The sequence below is a fragment of the Mya arenaria genome, chromosome 3 (assembly GCF_026914265.1).
Source record: "Mya arenaria isolate MELC-2E11 chromosome 3, ASM2691426v1".
Lineage (NCBI taxonomy): Eukaryota > Metazoa > Mollusca > Bivalvia > Myida > Myidae > Mya > Mya arenaria.
Genome location: NC_069124.1, coordinates 28,663,240 through 28,685,494, shown reverse-complemented (window position 1 = coordinate 28,685,494; position 22,255 = coordinate 28,663,240). Strand labels below are relative to the sequence as shown.

The 22,255-nt window shown below is 39.4% G+C and overlaps 2 protein-coding genes across 2 annotated transcripts; both read left to right on the top strand.

Annotated features, from left to right (window-relative positions):
* The first annotated feature begins 13,816 nt into the window (after positions 1–13,816).
* Positions 13,817–16,129, top strand: LOC128227213 (actin-5-like). The gene is made up of 2 exons (XM_052937517.1): positions 13,817–13,968; positions 14,408–16,129. Exon 2 carries the CDS (start codon positions 14,423–14,425, stop codon positions 15,560–15,562), a length of 1,140 nt encoding a protein of 379 aa, XP_052793477.1. The 5' UTR covers positions 13,817–13,968; positions 14,408–14,422; the 3' UTR covers positions 15,563–16,129.
* Positions 16,130–17,417: 1,288 nt separating this feature from the next.
* Positions 17,418–21,787, top strand: LOC128227209 (E3 ubiquitin-protein ligase TRIM71-like). The gene is made up of 4 exons (XM_052937512.1): positions 17,418–17,481; positions 17,714–18,221; positions 19,238–19,424; positions 19,869–21,787. Exons 1-4 carry the CDS (start codon positions 17,435–17,437, stop codon positions 21,398–21,400), a joined length of 2,274 nt encoding a protein of 757 aa, XP_052793472.1. The 5' UTR covers positions 17,418–17,434; the 3' UTR covers positions 21,401–21,787.
* The last annotated feature ends 468 nt before the right edge of the window (positions 21,788–22,255 follow it).

Sequence of the window (22,255 nt, the reverse complement as noted above, 5' to 3'; positions counted from 1 at the left end):
AACAGTAACAATAAATACCGCAAGATTCAACCAAATTTGATCAACAAAACAATGAAACTTTTATCAAGGAACGTGATAACAACAACAAACAATACATGTGAAAAAAATCACAAAAAAATCTGTAACTATAAAAATACATATTGTATTTGTTTCAGTTTTAATCTAATGCAGGTAATTTATTTATACAAAAACAACTAGTGTGTACCGGTAATCAACCAAAGTGCGATCTGAAAATCGAGGATACCGGCAAATAAACATGTTCAATTATGAGGTCACAGAAAGTGACGTCACGTTTCCAAGCAGTTTCTGTTTACATTTGGAAACACAAAAGTTGATTTTAAAGCTCTTGCAATTTTGCGAATATTCGCGCACACACGGCGTTTTGATCTGAATAATGGTATCATATCACTGTTTTCAATGCTCATGCATTTATTTGATAAATATTTTAATATTATTTCATTGTTGATAAGCTGAAATTAATTATTTTCACTGAGTGACAATTTGCATTTTTTCGGTTAGGTGAATTTGACATGTTTTCATTTCAAAGTTTAAATAATCATTGTAGTTGACTCTTATCATTGATATGTTGAAACATATCTACATAAATTTGGACCTCACCATAAACATAAATCACTCGTCACTCACTGCTAAGTCATCGTTAAAAGCAATTCAAAACGAACCTTTGCGTACTATTGGGAGGGGTATGGTCCAGATGGGTTTTGCCCCACACTCAAATGCTTTATACAAGCGCATCACTGTTTTGGTTTACCGCGTCCATTACACTATCCCACTGCCCTACCTGATGATATAAAGAACCTAGAACCACAATAGTCTGTTTATTTTTTTTCTGGATAATCTGCTTTAATGTGTTATTTTGAAATTGTCGATGAATACGATTGCAATATCTTTTATGATTTATTCTTCTTTTTCAGATGGCTACTTCAGTATCATCTACTTGTGCTGTGGAGGTTCCGGCCTTCCAGCCCATCACAATCGCTGCAGAGGTTCTGCAGCAGTTTGACCCACTGGGTCAACGCGATCAGAAATCCGCTACCAGGCTGTCGAGTGATAGTTCGGGCAGATGTGCTATCAAAGATGTCTTCGGAGATATCTGCTTTGCTCAGGCTATTGGCCAGAGTAACACCTTACAAATGGAGGATGTCCCTCTGTCACCAGTTGAAGTCCACCCTGCTCAGGATGTCTGCTTTGAAGCCACTGAGGTTCCTCTGCCCTTAGAGTCTGTCTCACCCAGTCTGCAGTTTGGTGATTTCGTCAACGGCTCACAGGAGGTCGTGTTCATACCGAGACCGAAGGTCTTTACATCGAACATCGACGTGTAAGTTATTGTTAGAAGAAACTAGATATTCCAATGCTCTATATATAGTAGTTCTAAGATTTTAAGGAAATGATACGAATTGTCTTTTTTAGAAGCAGTCACAAATGTATTTCACATCTTAAAAGTTGTGGAGTGACAAAGAGCATCAACAATAGTGCCAATGTATATATATATAGTCCCCGACTGTGAATTGGTTTCATATATATTGCATTCTGAACAATATGGTAATGTATTTCATTCTTATACAGCTTCTCCGATCTAAGGACGTTCAGTAAGCTTACAGGTTTCATACCGACCTCCCAAGTGACCAGGGTGACAACAAAGGTGCCCAAAATCATCGCTCAAGGTATGAACCAAGACTTCATATTCTCTGAAGTTAATGTTAGTCCTTGGTTATTGATTCCAGATCGATCGCATTTTATATCATCATCTCAATGTCATTATATTTTAGCTACTACTTTTAAAATAAATTTACACATTATATTACTTCATGCTTGTGTGTGTTACTGCTCTACTTCTCAAGTCAAAACGTAGGTTTTCATTGTTGTATGTCTATGTTGGTCTGTCCAGTTGTATTTCTCCCTCAGCAAATGGTATACATATATATGGTCTTTTCGTTGATTTTTCTTGACATCTTTTAGCCTTCATTTTTCTATTCCTGTATCTCCATCTCATTCTGTCTCTCCCTCCACCCGTCTCCAGTTCGTGCTCTTGGCAGTGTGTTCCGTGATCTCAAGCGCTCTGTTCTACCCAGCAAGAGCAGCCACAAACACTATGACACACTTACAGACAAGCCGGCTCTGCAGCTGTAAGCTTTATTACAGTCTGATCTTGTTCGGAGTTCTGCCCTTAAAATGTTCTTCCTAGATGCAAAACGAATCATAGTATTTTACTTGTCTACTTTGTGTTGATATGCCAATTGAAACAACTCTGTCTTATTTCTAAAGATTTTCCTACGAGACCATGCAGGAATGGAGGAAGACGAAGAAAACCCTCCTTACAAGGATGTACCGCCACCAGGACGCCCTCTCAGGCCTCCGAGAAGCCAGAAAGGTGGGGTCGAAGACAGTTTTACGTGTTACAGACGTATTCCATTTTCAGGCAGACATATTCTTCATCTTGTTTTAGGTTGTACATCGGCTGTGTGTAACATGGGGTTAACATACAAAGCCATATTTTTGCAGGCTTGTTGGAAGAGCGAAGCCAAAGTAAAGAAGTATCAACTGATCATATGCACTCAGCGATCCGCTCTTCGGCACAACCCGGGCCAGAAGGAGGCTAGGACAAAAGCCTTAAAGGTTAAAACATTAATGACAACGAAATACTCACTGATGTTCTATTATTAAACAATAACAACAGCAATCTGAGCATGTTTAACTGAAAATTTAGTGGCAAAACACTTTCAATTAGTCAAATTTTGATTTAAACTTCCTCAAAAATTACCCAAAGGTCGAGCTTTATGAAGTATGTAATTGAAATGATTTTGAAAATGAAAATTTGTATCTATAAAAAGGTATGTATAAATTTAAACATTTTCATGTTTTGTATGAACAGGAGATGGAGGGCGTCCTCAATAAAAAACGGATGGTGCATATTAAGAACATTGATGCCTTTAAGGATAAATTCCTGCATGAAATATTTGCAAGGGATTCTATCGTTCAGGTAAGTTTTACTAAGAAAAACTTGTTCAGGCGAGATATGTTTATATGTATGTCATCTGTGAAGTTGGCCTTGTTGCGTTGTGATTGTGAGCGTCCTTTGAGTGTCTGTGCGTCCTTGATTATTGCGTGTACATTAAGTGTCATCTGTGAAGGTGGCCTTGTTGCGTTGCGATTGTGAGCGTCCTTTGAGTGTCTGTGCGTCCTTGATTATTGCGTGTACATTAAGTGTCATCTGTGAAGGTGGCCTTGTTGCGTTGTGATTGTGAGCATCCGTTGAGTGTCTGTGTGTCCTTGATTACTGTGTGTACATTAGGTGTCTGTTGGGCCTTGAGTCTTGTGTGTACATTAAGTGTCAGTTGGGCATCAACTCTTGAGTGTACATTGAGTGTAAGTTTGGCCTTGATTCGTGTGTGTACATTAGGTGTCTGTTGGGCCTTGAGTCTTGTGTGTACATTAAGTGTCAGTTGGGCATCAACTCTTGAGTGTACATTGAGTGTAAGTTTGGCCTTGATTCGTGTGTGTACATTAAGTGTCAGTTGGGCATCAACTCTTGAGTGTACATTGAGTGTAAGTTTGGCCTTGAGTCTTGTGTGTACATTAAGTGTCAGTTGGGCATCAACTCTTGAGTGTACATTGAGTGTAAGTTGGGCCTTGATTCGTGTGTGTACATTAGGTGTAAGTTTGGCCTTGATTCGTGTGTGTACATTAAGTGTCTGTTGGACCTTGACTCTTCAGTGTACCTTGAGTGTATGTTGGCCCTTGATTCGGGTGTGTACATTAAGTGTATGTTTGGCCTTGATTCGTGTCTGTCTCGTTTCAAGAGTGTCCGTCAGGCCTTGATTACTGTGTGTACATTGAGCGTCTGTTTGGCCTTGATTGTTGTGCGTACATTAAGTGTCTGTTTGGTTGATGTGTGTACTAGTGTTGTGCCGATGCTCGAATATAATCGACAATTGATCGGAAAGGCCTACATCGGCGACAATCCATTGTGAAATTTGAACAATTGACTATAGAAACAAGGGACGTAACCGCTGCAGACAAATTTACTTATTTCTAGCTAAATGCTAGTTTCTGTTGAAATGTTAAGGTGTTACTATGTTATGTTCTCATATTCTTATCAAGTCAGGATTATAAGAAACTACATTACCTTATTACAAATTTTCTTTGTAACTGCTTAAGGATTGATTTTCAACTTCTCATGTTTGTGGTTTAAAAGTAATTTTTAAAACATGATACCGTTTACTTCTTACCATGTAAGAATTTAGTTCACTCAGTTTTCTGAAAGAAACTGTTCTTGTAAAACATATAGAATATTCAACTGCTTGTTGTACTTGTTACTGACTGATTATTAAAAAGAAATTGATATCTTTCTTTGTTTATTTTACACATGTATACATTACTAAATGTAAGACAAAAAAATAGAGCCTGTGGTCTCGTGTTCTTTAATAGTAACTTGTAAACACTAAAGGATAGTCGCGTTCTGAATAAATAATGTAATTTATACAAAGAAATCTACAAACAATATTGTAAGGGAACATTGGTGTTTAAAACTGGTGCATGCACTGTATCTGTATGCCTTAAATATGAAGGCCAAAGATAATTAGATATTGATTAAATCGATTAATAATCGATCATTGATCGGTTTCATAAACCAATTATCGATAGTATTTTTCTGTCCGATTCCCAACACTAGTAGTGTGTATATTGAGTGTCTGTTTGGCCTTGATTCTTGTGTGTACATTAAGTGTCTGTTTGGCCTTGATTGATGTGTGTATATTGAGTGTCTATTTGACCTTAAGTTTTCTGTGTGTACATGAATGTATGTTGGGCCTTGATTCATGTGTGCACATTGAGTGTCTGTTTGGCCTAGTTTCCTGTGTGTACATGAATGTATGTTAGGTCTTGATTCATGTGTGCACATTGAGTGTCTGTTTGGCCTAGTTTCCTGTGTGTACATGAATGTATGTTAGGTCTTGATTCATGTGTGTACATTGAGTGTATGTTTGGCCTAGTTTCTTGTGTGTACATGAATGTATGTTAGGTCTTGATTCATGTGTGTACATTGAGTGTATGTTTGGCCTAGTTTGTTGTGTGTACATGAATTCCTGTTTGGCTTTGATTCATGTGTGTACATTGAGTGTATGTTTGGCCTAGTTTCTTGTGTGTACATGAATGTATGTTAGGTCTTGATTCATGTGTGTACATTGAGTGTATGTTTGGCCTAGTTTCTTGTGTGTACATGAATGTATGTTAGGTCTTGATTCATGTGTGCACATTGAGTGTCTGTTTGGCCTAGTTTCCTTTGTGTACATGAATGTATGTTAGGTCTTGATTCATGTGTGTACATTGAGTGTATGTTTGGCCTAGTTTGTTGTGTGTACATGAATTCCTGTTTGGCCTTGATTCTTGTGTGTACATTGAGTGTATGTTTGGCCTAGTTTCTTGTGTGTACATGAATGTATGTTAGGTCTTGATTCATGTGTGCACATTGAGTGTCTGTTTGGCCTAGTTTCTTGTGTGTACATGAATGTATGTTAGGTCTTGATTCATGTGTGCACATTGAGTGTCTGTTTGGCCTAGTTTCTTGTGTGTACATGAATGTATGTTAGGTCTTGATTCATGTGTGTACATTGAGTGTATGTTTGGCCTAGTTTCTTGTGTGTACATGAATGTATGTTAGGTCTTGATTCATGTGTGCACATTGAGTGTCTGTTTGGCCTAGTTTCCTTTGTGTACATGAATGTATGTTAGGTCTTGATTCATGTGTGTACATTGAGTGTATGTTTGGCCTAGTTTGTTGTGTGTACATGAATTCCTGTTTGGCCTTGATTCTTGTGTGTACATTGAGTGTATGTTTGGCCTAGTTTCTTGTGTGTACATGAATGTATGTTAGGTCTTGATTCATGTGTGCACATTGAGTGTCTGTTTGGCCTAGTTTCTTGTGTGTACATGAATGTATGTTAGGTCTTGATTCATGTGTGCACATTGAGTGTCTGTTTGGCCTAGTTTCTTGTGTGTACATGAATGTATGTTAGGTCTTGATTCATGTGTGTACATTGAGTGTATGTTTGGCCTTGATTCTAGTGTGTACATTTTGTGCCTTAAACTCCCCTTATAAAGCTCGTCCTTCTAGTTCCTATTGTATAATTTTAAAAGTTTACACAACAATTTGATTTGCCCATCAAAAGGTTGAGGTGGTAGATTCTAATGTTTGTTGTTTTTCACTGCAGCTGGCTGGTGACGTTCAGAGAGAGATCATGGTTGAAATGGAGGCAGCAGTAAGCCGCCTGATGAGGACAAACAGGCAGGACGTGAGGTTGGTGAAGTTAATGTTTTTGGTCGATCGATCATGTATGCCTTATGAATATGGCATTTGTACAATTCTATTGTATACTGGATTCAAAAAATACTTAGGCGTCTGGGAAATTGGTTACAAATATGATTTTCCGCTAAACACATGCACAATATTTTCATGAAACAATGTGCTTAAGGTTCATTACATGAAACAAGGATGCTTATACCTCAAGGAAGATGTGTTAAGTACTACAGTATTTTTACTGGTGGGTGAAACCTGTTTTACACAGAAAAGTCTGGAATGTTAATGTCCTTACTGTATTTCAGCGCTGAGCAGGTTGCGGACTTTGCCAGGCAAATCTACGGCATGACTTCCCGCTCCTATTGCTTTGAAAAGGTCTCGGTAAGAACTTAAATTTTAGAAGCGCCTAATTATCGGTTTCTATTCATGTTTAATGTGAAAACCTTGAAGTTTAAAGTCATTCACATTATATCAAAATTGTTGAATGTCTAGTATAAGTCTGAATATTTGTGACCTTGCTGTTTTTAGCCTGATCCTTGCCACAAGGAGTGGGTGACCATTTCGAGCTTCAACACCAGTAACATGAACAGGAAGGACATGCTGAAGGTAAGGACCTCTTGATTCCATATCATAATGTGGCCTCAATATCTCCAAATGTTTTAGTCTCTTACAACAGGAGCAAAACTCACCTTTTTGTTTCGTTATAATTGGTATATATTTACACTCGGAAGAGTTTTTGAACTTGAAAGATAATAAATCTTTAAGATAATAACGATAAACTAATTTTTAATTGTAAAATCAAGATAAAGTTAGAAATTCTGCACAATGTAAAAAACTGCTACGCTTGTCAAACTTAAGAACTTTTGAGAATTTTGGCGTATTGTTAATATGTAACTTTTAAGTTTAGACTGAAAAGAGATATGGAGATGGCTTTCTTTTGAAAGAAACTGCACGCGTAGAAAAGGATAAATATATAAATATATATATTAAATGATATAACACTGTTTATTGATTCGTTAGACTTTGTTAAATTACTTTTGGTTGCATACCTTTAATTAGACTGTTGAGTTATATATAAAGACACGTTTATTATTTTTGGTGAAACAAATACATTATTATGTCATCTTAAGAAAACTTTAATGAAAAGTACTCATGTGTTCTATCTTTCTTTTTCAGGTGTCGGCTTAAGGCGGAGCTCTTTGTGGAGAGTCCGTGTCTTGGTTGTCTGTCTCCGCTCAAACACTATGTACTCTAGACTATTGCACCTGTGAGGCCCGTCCGCCAGAACTCTGGGCTAATTGCTGTATTTAATTATTACTACTTACTTGAACATAATTTGTACTTTTAACTGTATATTTCCTGTCTCTTGCTTCCGTCTGTAGGGTCCGTTGGTGTTGTTGATTAGTGTCTGGTTTATTTATTAAGTGATCCACACATTAAACAGTCATATACTCTTCATTAAGTGCCGGAGTTATTGCACCTGGTGTGTGCGGGCTGAACAGAGTTTTTAGTGCAAAGTGCGTTGAGCGGGTCGGGTATTGGGGCCGTGTGCAATAGTGTTTAGTTTCCGTACATTGCAACTCGTTTTTAACCAATAGTAAATGTCAGCCGCTATGGAAATCATCGCCATTTTATGATCTATCCCTTATAATGTCATTTTGGAAAACCATTTTCCTTTAACCATTAACAAATAGAAAAAGCGAGTTGGAATGTCAACGTCATATATACGCAATACAGGTGTACAATGAAATTTCCATTAGACTGCTTTTTGGAACAAATTTTCGGGTTTTATAAGGCAGTTTTTTATATAATTTTTCTATAACATTTTAATACATATTTAGACATGTTTGTGTATATACTGTAGCGTATATGGTTAAAGGAAAATGATGTCGGCTGATCAAAATTCTGAAAAATATAATATTATTGTTAATCTATATAGATCTTTAGTAGTAATTGGTAAATATAATTTTGGATCATCAATTCATATTTCAAACAATTGGAATTGACATGACTGTTCATTATAACTCAGCTGACACAATTTTCATTACATTAAGTTTAGTCTTCAAATAAATAATTTCAACTTCGTCATGATCTTTATTGTTTATTTCCCATACCAGCAATTTGTTGCTGAGATAAACACACTCAAGTACACGTGAGCAACGTACAGAATATTGAGCACAAGTTAACACTTAATATTGTTCACATGTTAACATGAACATCGTACATAATATTTAGCAAAAGCATAGATGTACACTGACCGGCCCCGATAGCTCAGTGGTATAGCGTTCGCTTCGGGTGCGGAAAGGTCGGGGTTCAAACCCCGGCCGCGTCAAAACGCTAAAATATTGTACCAGTAGCTCCCTTGCTTAGCGCTCGTATATGGTTGGACTGGGAAATCGTGTACACAGAAATGGTCCGACCCAGGAAAGTTGCATCCCTTGTATCAGTGCCCTACATCGAGCACGTTAAAGAGGTATCGGCGCAAAGAGCTAGGTATCGCACCGGATATCTTGAGTCTTACTCTGTTTCTTCAAGTCTTCAAATGTTTTGACTGTGCAGCGTAAGAAGGGGACTTATTGATATAGATCAAATATCTAGTTTAAATGCCAGGCAACTATTTAGCTCGTTTATGAATACGATTTAATCAGCTAATCTATATTACACTGGAGTATGTTTCTTGGCTGGAAACCAGAACTGTTTTCTATTTTGAGGGGACAAAAAAGTCCATGTCGGTGCTCGAACGCATGACCACATTGGTGAGAGTATATCACCACCTTACCTACTGGAGCCTAGCTTGTTGCCCGGATCATTATTGTTATGTTACTGTTTACGAACAAGCCGGTTTTCTTAACTCATAGTTATTGTTTATTTTTGCTTTGCTTAACCATTCATTCGGCATAAGAGAGGCTCAGCAAAAATAAATTAAAACTTATTCAAAAGAAACGTAAGCTCACTTTGAATTCGAAAAAGCAAACCTTTGGTGTGACCAGTCTCTGTCCGTTCAGATCTACATAAAGGGCAAGACGAGTCAGCTGGACATTAGTCCTATCTAATAATTTTCACAATGCATCTAATTATCAGCATTAAGCCAATGAGTGTACATTAAAACGTACAAGGTCAAGATAGATACACAAAAGAAGCGTACCTTTTAGTTTTAATGTATTATAATTATAAAGTCGTTAATGATCAAAACAAAAAAGCATATGATTTGTGTACAAAATAAAAAACAACAACAACATATTAGCCTTCATAACTGGGGTTTTCAATTAATAGCTACGTGGCCACAAATATCTCATTTCTAAAAAAGGCAATTTTCAGTTTTCTTAAAACATGCTATTTGCCGTTGTCGTCGACTCCGGTACTTCTTTCCGTGTACGTTACTAATGTAGCAGAACGTGAAAGTGTACCGGGGTATCCGACCATGTGTATTTGATGTTTGGGTCTACAGCTCAGTCTGGCCTGTTGTGTTTTATGGTCTTATAAGTGTCAGGTGTAATATAAAGCTCCCTCTACTTTAACAAAGTGAGTCATTGTGTGACCCGCTTATGTCCGATCAACTTGTGTCACCAAAGTAATGTAAATGACATTGGAACCATTTATATACCTTATAGTGAGCTTGTACGTGACTAACCAATGTCCGTTCGACCGTGATCTTACCCGCTCGTGGTCACATGACGTTGTATGTGACCCGCCTATGTCAATTCACTCGTGAGCTTGTGAGTGACCCGCCGATGTCCGTTCAGCCATAAGCTTTTATGTAACCAACCCATATCCCTTAAATCGTAAGCTTGTAAATGTCCTGCTGACGTCAGCAATGAGCTGGTATGTGACCCGCCTATGTCCATTCAAATGTGAGCATGTGATTGACATTTATATAAGGCGCATGTAAATACAGAATACTGAGCACATGTTAACACAGAATATTGAGCACATGTTAACATGAACAAGATACATAATATTGAGCACATGTTAACATAGAATATTGATCACATGTTAACACAGAATATTGACCACATGTTAACATAAACAACGTACACAATAATGAGCACATGTTAGTGACCAGCATTTGTCCGTTCAGCCGTGAGCTAGTGAGTGACCCGCCGATGTCCGTTCAGTCATAAGCTTTTATGTGACCCGCCCAAATCCCTTAAATCGTAAGCTTGTAAATGACCCGTTGACGTAAGCGATAAGCTTGTATATGACCCGTATATGGCCATTCAACTGTGAGCATGTGATTGACCCGCCTATGTTCGTTCACCAATGACCTTGTATGTGATCTACCATGACCCCTTAGATCGTAAGCTTGTATGTGGCCCATCTATGTCCGTCAACCAATGAGCTTGTATGTGACCCACCTATATCCTTTAAAGTGTGAGCCGTCTATGTATGTTCACCGTGAGCTTATATGGGACCCGCCAAAGTCCATTCAACTGTGAGCTTATATGTGACTAGCTTATGTACGTTCAACCGTGAGCTTGCATGAGACCAGTTTATGTACGGTCAACCGTGAGCTTACATGTGACCAGCTTATGTACGTGACCAGCTTATGTACGTTCAACCGTGAGCTTACATGTGACCAGCATATGTACGTTCAACCGTGAGCTTACATATGACCAGCTTATGTACGTTCAACCGTGAGCTTACATATGACCAGCTTATGTACGTTCAACCGTGAGCTTACATGTGACCAGCTTATGTACGTTCAACCGTGAGCTTACATGTGACCAGCTTATGTACGTTCAACCGTGAGCTAACATGTGACCAGCTTATGTACGTTCAACCGTGAGCTAACATGTGATCAGCTTATGTACGTTCAACCCTGAGCTTGCATGTGACCAGCTTATGTACGTTCAACGGTGAGCTTGCATGTGACCAGCTTATGTACGTTCAACCGTGAGCTTACATGTGACCAGCTTATGTACGTTCAACCGTGAGCTTGCATGTGACCAGCTTATGTACGTTCAACCGTGAGCTTGAATGTGATCAGCTTATGTACGTTCAACCCTGAGCTTGCATGTGACCAGCTTATGTACGTTCAACCCTGAGCTTACATGTGACCAGCTTATGTACGTTCAACCCTGAGCTTGCATGTGACCAGCTTATGTACGTTCAACGGTGAGCTTGCATGTGACCAGCTTATGTACGTTCAACCGTGAGCTTGCACGTGACCAGCTTATGTACGTTCAACGGTGAGCTTGCACGTGACCAGCTTATGTACGTTCAACGGTGAGCTTACACGTTATGTACGTTCAACGGTGAGCTTGCATGTGACCAGCTTATGTACGTTCAACGGTGAGCTTGCATGTGACCAGCTTATGTACGTTCAACGGTGAGCTTGCATGTGACCAGCTTATGTACGTTCAACGGTGAGCTTGCATGTGACCAGCTTATGTACGTTCAACGGTGAGCTTGCATGTGACCAGCTTATGTACGTTCAACGGTGAGCTTGCATGTGACCAGCTTATGTACGTTCAACGGTGAGCTTGCATGTGACCAGCTTATGTACGTTCAACGGTGAGCTTGCATGTGACCAGCTTATGTACGTTCAACGGTGAGCTTGCATGTGACCAGCTTATGTACGTTCAACGGTGAGCTTGCATGTGACCAGCTTATGTACGTTCAACGGTGAGCTTGCATGTGACCAGCTTATGTACGTTCAACGGTGAGCTTGCATGTGACCAGCTTATGTACGTTCAACGGTGAGCTTGCATGTGACCAGCTTATGTACGTTCAACGGTGAGCTTGCATGTGACCAGCTTATGTACGTTCAACCGTGAGCTTACATGTGACCAGCTTATGTACGTTCAACCGTGAGCTTACATGTGACCAGCTTATGTACGTTCAACGGTGAGCTTGCATGTGACCAGCTTATGTACGTTCAACCGTGAGCTTGCATGTGACCAGCTTATGTACGTTCAACGGTGAGCTTGCATGTGACCAGCTTATGTACGTTCATGTGACCAGCTTATGTACGTTCAACCCTGAGCTTACATGTGACCAGCTTATGTACGTTCAACCCTGAGCTTACATGTGACCAGCTTATGTACGTTCAACCCTGAGCTTACATGTGACCAGCTTATGTACGTTCAACCCTGAGCTTACATGTGACCAGCTTATGTACGTTCAACGGTGAGCTTGCATGTGACCAGCGCATACATCCATTCAACCGTGAGCTAGTATTTGATCATCTTATGTCCGCTCAATATAGGGTGCAATAGCTTTAAACCAGAAATTCATTATACCTATTAAAACACATTTTAGCCATTTTAAACATTGTTTTGCCATCGAATTGAATACATTTGAAAATATTTGAATAGACCATAAGTTTTTCGCTCGTTTGCATACCGGTGGGGTTCAGGGAAAGTTATTTCGTGTACTTACGTTTTCTCCGATCCATACGAATCGGCAACGATCAAGTTACTCTGGGTTGGCAAAATGCGAGGGGACAAAACCCTTACAATAAATTTCATTTCTTATATTAATGAGTTATCTTCCTTTCAATGAATAGCGGTGATTTTGTAACGGAGCATCGCTCCTGAATTACAATTACAATTATTTAAATTCAATTTCGAAATTCGATAAAAAAAAACGGTACGACAATCAATCAGAATTAGAATAATAACATAAATTGTTGTATATGGCATTTTGGTCCGTAGGCCTTTCTTGAAGAACGAAATATTAAATTTGATTTTTATTTAAGTTTCATCTTACAAATCCTAGTTTCATTTTAATCATCTTTACTTCACAATCGTTTCGCTTAATAGGTTTGATGCGAATTGTGTCCGTCTATTTCTTTTATATATAATGTTGCAATAACATATCACAAAAGATGGAAAAGCAAAAAATAATATGCTAAAAATACAGTGTCTATTTTTTTTAATCTTAAGTATCTACCTACCCATTCAGTTGTAAATGCATTTTTGGATTTTTAAAAAATACACGCTTTTGTAAATCATGTATAGGCCCGGGCCTATAGTGCCAGCATGGAGCTACGCCTGTGAAACTATGAATGATACGTTCACAAATACCAATGCTTACCTCATTTTGAATTATAACATTGAGATAATATGTGGAACTATGTATTCCTAAAGCACTGTGGAGCACCATATAAAGGCATCTACCAACCGTCTATCACAAAGCCATACTGTATATAGACAGCGCTACTATAATTATTCCATTATAGATATAGTATCTCGATATAGCACTGAACGAATAGATATTTATAGATATACTTAACTACAAAGATGACACATCGATATTCGATATGACCATACATACCTGATGTATCGCACTATTTTTTCGATATCGTAAGCTTTCTTTTCCCACCAGTATATCTTAAATCAACTTAGTTGAGATAAAAATAGCAATGATTTTTGATCGGTTATTAGCTTAAACAACTCCATTAAAGGTGAGTAACTGCGCTAAAGGTATCACAAGTAAAAATAGCGCCGTGACAAGGGTCCTTTTACCTTTTAAGGCACAATTTCGTGGAAATGGGCGTGATTTGTCATTTGTTTAGCTTATTGGTTGCGCAAACTTCTAGTATATATACCCGTTTACTGCAATGTTAAATCATTTAAATAATTCAACAGCAAGTATATAGCATCAATACAAAATACAATTTTGGATACGTTTATATCTGCGCTTGATAAACGGTAAGTAGCCTTATTTATTTACTTATTATTTTAGAATTAAGTTTAAACAATTTGCAAGCAATAATCATTATTTTAAATCTGAATTTTATTTAAGAATTAATTTTAAATTATTTGAATGCAATTATCATTAGTTGTATAATTTATGCGTTTTATGCATTTTAAATTTAACAACCTTGAAGGTTGTCATGCTTCTTTAAACACTTGATATGTAATTTGTCTATAAGCCTTTTTCGAACTACATGTATTTCAAATTAATATAATTACCATTGGTTATCTACATTAAAATATGATTTTTATTGTTTTGAAATGTTTGTAATGTAAGCGTTTGCTTGCACCTATTTGACGTCACATTGGCTATTTCACATTTTTGGTCTGAACATATTTTCGAACGTTGCGAGTGTTGGGCTTATAATTTAAATGCAATGTTTTATTTTTGCAGAAATATAAAATCAAAATGAGTCAAATCAATGACGAAGAAATTGCCAGCGTTGTCATTGACAACGGCTCCGGAATGTGCAAGGCGGGGTTCGCAGGCGATGACGCTCCCCGGGCGGTGTTTCCTGCGCTCACCGGGCGCCCAAGGTTCGACATCGTGATGGCGGGAATGGGCGGGAAAGACACGTACATCGGAGACGAGGCACAAAGCAAACGCGGAATTCTGTCGCTTCGTTACCCAGTTGAGCACGGCATTGTCACCAACTGGGACGATATGGAGAAGATCTGGCATCACACATTCTACAACGAGCTCCGGGTGGCGCCCGAGGACCAACCCGTGCTGCTGACAGAGGCGCCTCTTAACCCCAAGGCCAATAGGGAACGTATGACTCAGATCATGTTTGAGACATTCAACACGCCGGCATTCTACGTCGCTATTCAAGCTGTATTGTCACTGTATGCGTCTGGGCGGACGACGGGGGTTGTTTTTGACGCTGGTGACGGTGTATCCCATGTGGTACCTATCTACGAGGGGTACGCGCTGCCACACGCTATTGAGCGCATGAATCTTGCCGGAAGGGACCTCACACACTATCTTAAGAAAATCCTGACTGAGCGGGCATACAATTTTACATCTTCGTCTGAAACGGAAATAGTGAGGGACATAAAGGAGAAACTGTGTTACGCGGCCTTGGACTTTGAAAGTGAAATGGACTCAGCAGCGAAATCTTCAGTCGTTGAAAAGAGCTACGAGCTCCCTGACGGTCAGGTGATCACCATTGGTAACGAGCGTTTCCGGTGCGTGGAGGCTCTGTTCCAGCCATCCTTCCTGGGCATGGAGAACGGTGGCGTCCATGAGCTGCTGCACAACTCAGTCCAAAAGAGCGACATCGACATCCGGCGGGACCTTTGGAACAACGTGATCCTCTCCGGTGGCTCAACGATGTTTCCCGGCATCGCCGACCGGATGAAGAAGGAGCTTGATGCGCTGGTTCCCGCCAACATGAAAGTGAAGGTCATCGCGCCGCCCGAGCGGAAGTACTCGGTGTGGATCGGCGGCTCCATCCTGTCCTCACTCACCTCCTTCAGCCAGATGTGGATCTCCAAGCAGGAATACGAAGAGTGCGGACCAGGCATCGTCCATAGGAAGTGCTTCTAAACTCAAACAGTACATATGGAACAAACGCTGTGTACTGTGAAAAGATAATTGATTTGTATATATTCTTGTACATAAGGTTTTACTTCTTACATCGTGCAATATTTGCCTGTATATAGACTATTAGTTTATTTGAGCATGCATTTATATGCTTTAAATTGACTGTTAGTTTATACTAATGTATTTATGCTCGACTGTGACGAAAGCTATTAGCTTATAGAACCACGCTCAAGTACATTTTCTGGGTGGAAACTAGAACTGTCGTCCATTTCGAGAGGTCATGAGAATGTACGTTTGGTGGGGTTCGAACCCAAAACCTCTTGGGTGAGAGGCGGACACCAATACCACTAGACATCTCTGACCGTCAAACTCATGGTTGATTGTCGTCCTCATTATTGTGTACATAATAACTATCAAACGCATTCACTTTGCATATTTATCAGACATTTATCAGATTTAAAATCATCAGTTATAATCATTTTTGCCTCAGAGTATATCATCTTTGTTTGATTTATTTTATAAAAATGCATTACTTTGTGATATTTCATTCATGAATTACTGGATAATAAAATGTAAATACATGCAGAATTGTATTTGTTCTCTGTATTATTAGGTATTACGTTTAAAACGAGTAGAAATGGTAAATCAAATTCATTGAATTATATTTTTGTTCGTTCAAAAATATACACAAAAAAGGTTGAATACATAGAATAGAGGATACAAAATGACTGCAGATTTCATTTGACAAGAAGCAATGTCCGTTTTTACAAAAATCTAGGTATGTTTTAGCCGTTCATTGAAGTTATCTTACTCTTATAGTTTTACTATTTTGCTACCTAGTTGAATGATTTAGCTAGTATTGAAATTTAGCACTAAGTTGAGGAAATAAAAAGAACAATCAATATGTTGCCATGATCTGTGACGTTTATACAGATTTAAGATTATTGAAGTTAAGAATAAAATCCTTTATTGAAGGGGATCCAAGCGGTCGGCAAATCGAAAGAAACGTTAGAAGTATATGAAAACTGCACGAGCGTCGCACATGTTCACGTGCTCCATGTATATACATCCGTAATGAATACTTACTCAGGCAAGAGGCTGTCATACAGAAAACAAATGGTCATAGCGTAATCCTTTTTATCTTAAACCGATGGATTAATTTCGAAAAAATGGCACACATGTTCACCACATGGAGACGCTCACTTGCAGCGCCCAGGGTGTTGTCACGAACGTTCAAGGTCAGGGTAACATATAGGTTACGACGGTTAATGAATATTGGTATGCCCATTCAATAACTTCTCCCACTGGACTGATTTCATTATAAGCGTTTGCTAACCTGGGAAGGTTTACAGTGTTGTATGTTACTCTAGATCTTCTTTAGCAAGCGTAGAACCTCCAGTCCCCACCCATTCATACCCCACCCCTTTTGATACGCGGTATTCAGTTGCGTAGAAACAAATCTTTTGGCATTTATTGGTATTTAGTACTCAGATTCTTAAAATCGTTAAATACTATGCGCTACACAGGATTTAGTCACATAAAGAAGTACCTTGTGCACAGGGAGGAGGGGGTGGGTACCCCCTCAATATTATTGTGTGACAAACGTTTTTTTTTTTTCAAATAACGCTCTCTGTCCATCTTTCAACCTTCTGGGGGCATGCATCGTTTCCATTGATAGCGTTGTGCACTCATAAAAGACCCCAAATCGTTTGAACATGCTTCGTTGAAATTCAAACGTCTGTAATTAATTTGTAAATCTATAATCATTGTTTCCTTTCATGCCCGGATTGTTATCGAAAACAAAAGAAAGTTACACGCCCAATAATTACATTATAAAGTTCCGAAATTAGTACTTCAATAACCGATTTAACGAAAATGTCTCAAAATGCTCAAATAATACAGGACACCATTGTCTTTAAGGGGTATGTAAAATTTCAAGCAGAAAATGATAATAATATCAGTTTTTGTTTTTTTTTTAAATATTTATTTTTAAACTAAAATAAATATTTTGAAAATAAATTACAATTCGTTTTAAATTAAATGTATTTCAAATTTATGGTTTTTACATTTGCTCATTAAATTTTATGCGTGATTATAATTTGGAGATGAATACAGTTAAACGTTGAGCATTTATGCATTTCATTTCTTGTCCAGAAGAGAATCACCTTGTAAGAAGACTGAAAAGGCGTACCGAGTTAAAGTCCGCGTGGTATCTCCCTCCAGCAGACGGCCGGAACGCGCGCGCCAAAGATCGCCTCGCATTCAAGGCGCACGGAACGCGAAAGATACAGCAAATAATAAGTACGGGCAGAACATCCATAGCGAAGCCAGTAATAAAGTGCCAGTTAGTTTAAAAGACAACGGAACCGGAAACACCAAGAGCGGCGCACCCGACAGCTCCAAAGACGTCAAAGACTCTAAATCTGTGATGTCAAAGGCGGCTTCAACAACAAAGAACGGCGGGAAGCTTTCTGTAGCGAAGAAGGAATTAAAATGCGGGCTGTGTACCGACAAGTTTCACGAGCCCAAACTTCTCTCGTGCCTTCACTCGTTTTGTCAGAACTGTCTAAGGCGATATGTGGAAAAGGGGAAATATAAGAAAAGCTTTCCTTGCCCCCTTTGTTCCAGGAACATCGATATACCGAAAAACGGCGGAGTCCGGGTAAGCTAAAATGTATTATTACTACAACATTCAATCCAATCAAAGGAATTCTTTTTGAAAACAGTTAATAAGTTAAACTGTTTATATATTATGTATAGTATTACGTGGAAATGTTAAAATATAATTAAGTGATGTGCAAATGTGTTCCTTTTAATGAGCAACGTTACGTATATGACACGTGTGCCCGCGCCGTATCCCTTGGTTTAGACTGGGGATCTAAGGGGGAGACCTACGTTTTTTAACGACACAACGAACTACTATAGAGTATATTATTGTAAGGTTACCCTGACTAGAGCTTTACTGGTTTTCAAACGTTCGACTGAGTAACTCTCGTTTAACATTCCTACCGAAAGACAGTATTTAAGTGATTAGGCGGGTGATCAAACTCGAGACCCCTGCGTTGACAGTCAAGTGTTTTATCACTAGATCGCGGATCCGCCAAAATTCTAACCGGGTTTATTTAGCCTTCTTGGAATCCTCATTTTCTACAGCTAAACATGTTCCTGGCAGCTAGTAAAAGTTTGGATGAAGCGCCCCCTTTAGACATCACTGACTGACACAGGCACTCTTACTGTAGACAGATCTATTGAATGCCAATAAGCTTTAAAACTCAAATAATATATTAATTATCTTCATTTACTTAGCTCCTACAGACAAATATGTACTTCGTAGAGAGTAAGAGCACGGCCAAAAGCACTCCCTTTTGACATTTATGCCACGTGCGCCGACATGGACCGACGTCTGAAATGTCGATTTATTTCAAAACTCGAATAATATACCCCATTTTCTTCAAGTACCCCGTAACGATTAAATACATAGCTTGAAGCGCCCAATTGTGACACGTGATATTAAGTCTTAAACTTAATACTTTTTCATCCCCAGTTTCTGCAAGCGAACATGTACCTGGTAGCTATCAAGAGAACGGACATGGCGACCCCTTGCGAAATCTGTGACAAAGACGCCCTTGGCGTAGACCGGTGTCACGTCATTCAATAGTTTGTGTTTTGTTTTTCTAGTCCCTCCCGGCAAACATGTACCTAGTGGCTAGCGAAAGCACGGACAAGGCGCCTCCATGCGACATTTGTGATACGGGCGCCCGTGCCGCGGACCGCTGTCTGGACTGTGAAGAGAACATGTGTACCAACTGCCTCTCTTATCATAACAAGATGAAGGCTACAAGAGTACACAGGACCGCGCCCATAAGTACACTTTCTATTAAACTAAATAACTTATTAGCTAACTAACTAACTAAGTGACTGACTAACTAAGTGACTGACTGACTGACTGACTGACTGACTGACTAACTAACTAATTAACTAACTTACCTACCTACCCTATCCTATCCTATTTATCTATCTATCTTGAAAGCTATCTATCTTGAAAGCTAGCTAGCTAGCTAAATAACTGTCTAGCATCATCTTTTCAGTATCATGTGTTACTTTAATTTTTTTAAAGCACTGAACTTTTTTCAAATTTGGAACTTGTTCGGAAATTGCATCAAATAAGCAACCTTGATGATGCTCAGCTAGAATATAAGTTCTAACTTATCTTTATTCAAATATATATATACACTGGTAAGTCCCCTGCAAAAGTTGTTGTTTTACGAGTCTTAAATAAAAAAAAATCCAACTATTGAGTTTATTCCAGGCGACAACACAAAGTCCAAGGCGAAGATCCAGCAGAAGCAGTATTGTGACCAGCATGAGCAAGAGGAGCTGCGGTTCTACTGCGTTCCCTGTGCCAAGATTGTGTGCCGCGACTGCAAAACCATCAACCACACCGTCCATCAGACGCTTGAGCTCAATGACGTGGCGGAGGGCCGGAAACGCGATATAGGAAAATCCCTCCGCCATACTAAAGAGTTTCTGCCAAAAATCCAAGGGCATATTAAGACACTGACTGCGATGGCCAAAAGTTTGGAAAAGAACACACAGGAAACGACCAAAGAGATTAAAGGTCAAGCTAAAAAGCTTCATGAAGAGATAGATCGTATGGCGGCGGAAATGATTTCGGAGATAAAACAGAAGAATAAAGAAATGGAGAACACCCTACAGAGGAACATCCGGTCAGCGGAGGTCGTCTACGCCTCCATGGAGTCCATCATACTGGCTGCTGAATCATTTATGAATGTTGGTAGCGACCATGACGTCATTGAGAATTCGGTGAATATTAAGAATAGAGTGGAAAACCTGCCGAAAGAGGTTCCCGGCGAATCAGTTGATTTTGTAGAATTCAAATTCAGACCGGGTCCCATTCCATCCACGGATCTTTGGATCTGTTTCGGAAATTGGACCTCCGACGTTGCTGCCAGTGTGGCTATCTCAATTCCCCGCCAGATAGGACCGGCCATGGCTCTAATGGTTAGGGAGCTGAGCTCTTTTGCCGTCCTTGGAGGCAAGGCTATAATATCCATCGCCCCCTCCAAAGACGGGAATGCGTGGTTGTGTAACAGCTTGTCGGAACATATATTCCTTTACACAAAGAGTGGCCAATGCAGAACGCACGTCAAGGCTGGTTTTGAAGTCGGTGACATCTACGTCGCCTCCGATGATACCCTTATGATGTCATTTCCGTCGCAGAGGAAAATACGTCGAATGACCGGAAACGGACAAATCACTGATTTTGCCAACCTGCCAATGTATCCTGCAGGCCTTACACAGATGGAAAGCGGGGATATCCTAGTATGCGCTATGGAGAAGCTTGGTGAATCCGTTCGTGGCCCGGATTCGAAAGGTGCCGTTTTGAGGGTGAACAACTTCGGCCGCGTTGAGAAATTTGACAAGGAACGTAGAACAAATTTGTTCACGCGCCCTATACGAGTCACCGTCAACGCAAACAAGGATATTATCGTCTCCGAATGGGCGAAAGGAAACGACCACGTGGTTGCGCTCACAGCCGACGGTAAAATGAAATGGCAGTACCACGGACCGACGACGGTGGAACTAGCGCACACGTTTGTCCCCAACGCCCTGGCCACTGACAAATATTGCCAGATTCTAATCGCCGATTCCCACAACCGCGCCGTGCACCTGGTCGACAAGGATGGCCACTTCATCAAGCTTCTACTGACGGAGAAGGACGGACTCGGGGAGCCGTGGTCGGTGGCTGTGGACAGCGAGGGCTTCCTCTGGGTCGGTGACACCGAGGGAAACGTCCGTGTCTACAAATACATGTCGTAAACTGCATACACTCTGAGTTCTATTTTAAATATACATGTACTACGTATGGAATTGAAAATAGTTTATTTATTGTACATAACTTACGAAGTTCCTTGTTGAAATTGTCTGACATTTGGTTTTTGCAACATGTACAACTATAATTATCGTAGATAAAAACATTTCCGTTAAACACATTTTCGTTCTGTCTTTCGGTTTTAAGTACTTTTTTCTATTCTACGCTTCACAATTTAAAGAATGCGCACCTACAAATGTTTTACCCGTTTATTATTAAAATTATTAAAAAATCGGCATTTTAACCATCATACACCATATTTACATATAGTTAAAAGAGCAGTGGTGTAGCTATAAATAGGCCTTGTAGGCCTGGGCCTACAACCTTTTTTTGAAAATGACAAAATTTAAATAGCCAAAATAATGCAATAAAAACTAATAGCTACTCGAACACTTTGAACAACTCAAAAGTTTGTTGTTTATTTAAACCAAGTGCAGGGTATTGCTTGATTTTATTGTTATAATTGCAAATATTATTAAGTGAGTGTAATGCACATATAAAAGTCCCCAAACTCACATAGAACCATCGGGCCTACAATTTTTTAGGACTAGCTACGCCCCTGAAAGAATGTGCATTTTTGACACTTATCTTTTTTCATTCGAGTTCCGAACGTATTCAACGCTTAAGTAGCTGCGAAACAGTTTTCTCCATGTTTGACTACTGGGCGTGTTCCTGTACATTTCATTGTATCATTTCCTCAATTGATTTCTTGGCCATATCTTAATCCATAAAACAATCGAAACTAAGTTTAGGAACTAGCCAAGCAGGCACGGAAAATAATAAACATCTGGTTTGGAGAAACT